The sequence below is a fragment of the Triticum aestivum genome, chromosome 2D (genome assembly GCF_018294505.1).
Source record: "Triticum aestivum cultivar Chinese Spring chromosome 2D, IWGSC CS RefSeq v2.1, whole genome shotgun sequence".
NCBI classification, from domain to species: Eukaryota; Viridiplantae; Streptophyta; class Magnoliopsida; order Poales; family Poaceae; genus Triticum; species Triticum aestivum.
The window spans coordinates 620,910,703-620,911,979 of record NC_057799.1 but is presented as its reverse complement, the minus strand read 5'-3'; the positions used below and the strand labels follow the sequence as shown (position 1 = coordinate 620,911,979).

The 1,277-nt window shown below is 48.8% G+C and overlaps 1 protein-coding gene across 1 annotated transcript; it reads right to left on the bottom strand.

Annotated features, from left to right (window-relative positions):
* Positions 1 to 416: 416 nt before the first annotated feature.
* Positions 417 to 1,008, bottom strand: LOC123050467 (uncharacterized). The gene has a single exon (XM_044473255.1). The coding sequence runs from the start codon at positions 840 to 842 to the stop codon at positions 573 to 575; it is 270 nt and encodes an 89-aa protein (XP_044329190.1). The 5' UTR covers positions 843 to 1,008; the 3' UTR covers positions 417 to 572.
* Between the last annotated feature and the right edge of the window lie 269 nt (positions 1,009 to 1,277).

Below are 1,277 nucleotides of genomic sequence, written 5' to 3'. Positions count from 1 at the left end.
TTCTAGGTCATTGATTTGAGCAATTAAATATGAGTTATATGTTATGAAAAGTATATCACTAGATTTCTACACGGATGTAATTTCTAAATATATATTTTTTATACACATAATCCATATTTAGATAGTTAAATCATCGACCTAGAACTACGCGAATGACTTATTCACCGAGACGGAGGTAGTATCATATTCATATGTTTATAAAACTGAACCTACAACACTAATTCGCAAAAAAAGAAGAAGGTTTTGATTATCATCTGCACAAGCTGGCGGAAAATGGAGCAGGATCAATGCTCTGCCCATCGAACAGAGCAACAGGCAAAGCTTGCGCCCAACTCGAAACAACAATCTTCCCAAAGAATTTGAAACAAACAGATCAGTTTGAAAGGCAATTCAAACCTTTCTGAAGAAGGATAATGTGAACTCGAAGTGGGGAAAGGTTTCATCATCATCATCGTGATACGTATTTATAATCGGCAGGGAATTAACCAGCCAAGTCACACGGCGTGGTTGTTGCTAGAAGTTTCTAACAGATGCTGGAGCTAGGAGAAAACACCTCTTGGTAGCTAGTAGTACTAATTGGGACCCCAGCAGCTGAGGTACATCACGGTCCTCAGCCCCTCTTCGGTCTTCTCTGCTCGTCGCTTCTCCGCCACCGCTGCGGAAGCCGGAAGCTGCCTTGCGCCCTGCGAGACGCCGCCACGGACGTTGGCCCTGGCCTTGGCAGTCCGGTGGATGGACCGGAGCGCGTAGTTCCAGCGGCAGAGCCCGGCCTGATCCTTGAGCGCCTCCACGGCGCCCACGCTCATCGCAACCATCCATGACGCCTTCGCCGCACCCGCCATGATCTCTCTGCAACTCTGTTCTTCTCGCCGCGTTGGAGGAGATGATGCCGCTCAATGGTCTGCCTGAACTCTCTGATGCTTGAAGCTTGATAGCAGTGGAGTGTGGATTTTGTGGTGGTGAAGCAAGCTGATCGATACTTGTTTGTGTTGATGAGAAGAAGAGTGGGAGCCGATGGTGTTATATACACGTGAGGGCCAGAGGAAAACAGGCGGCAGCGGACGTTGGTTTTCCAGGATACCGGGTGCTTTCAGAATTCAGAATCAGTTTGCTCACCTCTCGCTGTCATTCCGGTGCAGTGGGCTGCTCACCTCACGTCGTTTTGTTTATTCCCGGCGGAAGAAGTAGCGGCTTTGTCCATTGCGACAGTTTCGGATCGACGCAAGTCCGCAGAGATAAGAGCATCTCTAGCAGACCCCACGTACCGTCTCGACCCG

What these genes read in the sequence shown, in the direction of transcription:
- LOC123050467 (XM_044473255.1), bottom strand. Translation starts at nt 842, where the DNA reads ATGGCGGGTGCGGCGAAGGCGTCATGGATGGTTGCGATGAGCGTGGGC.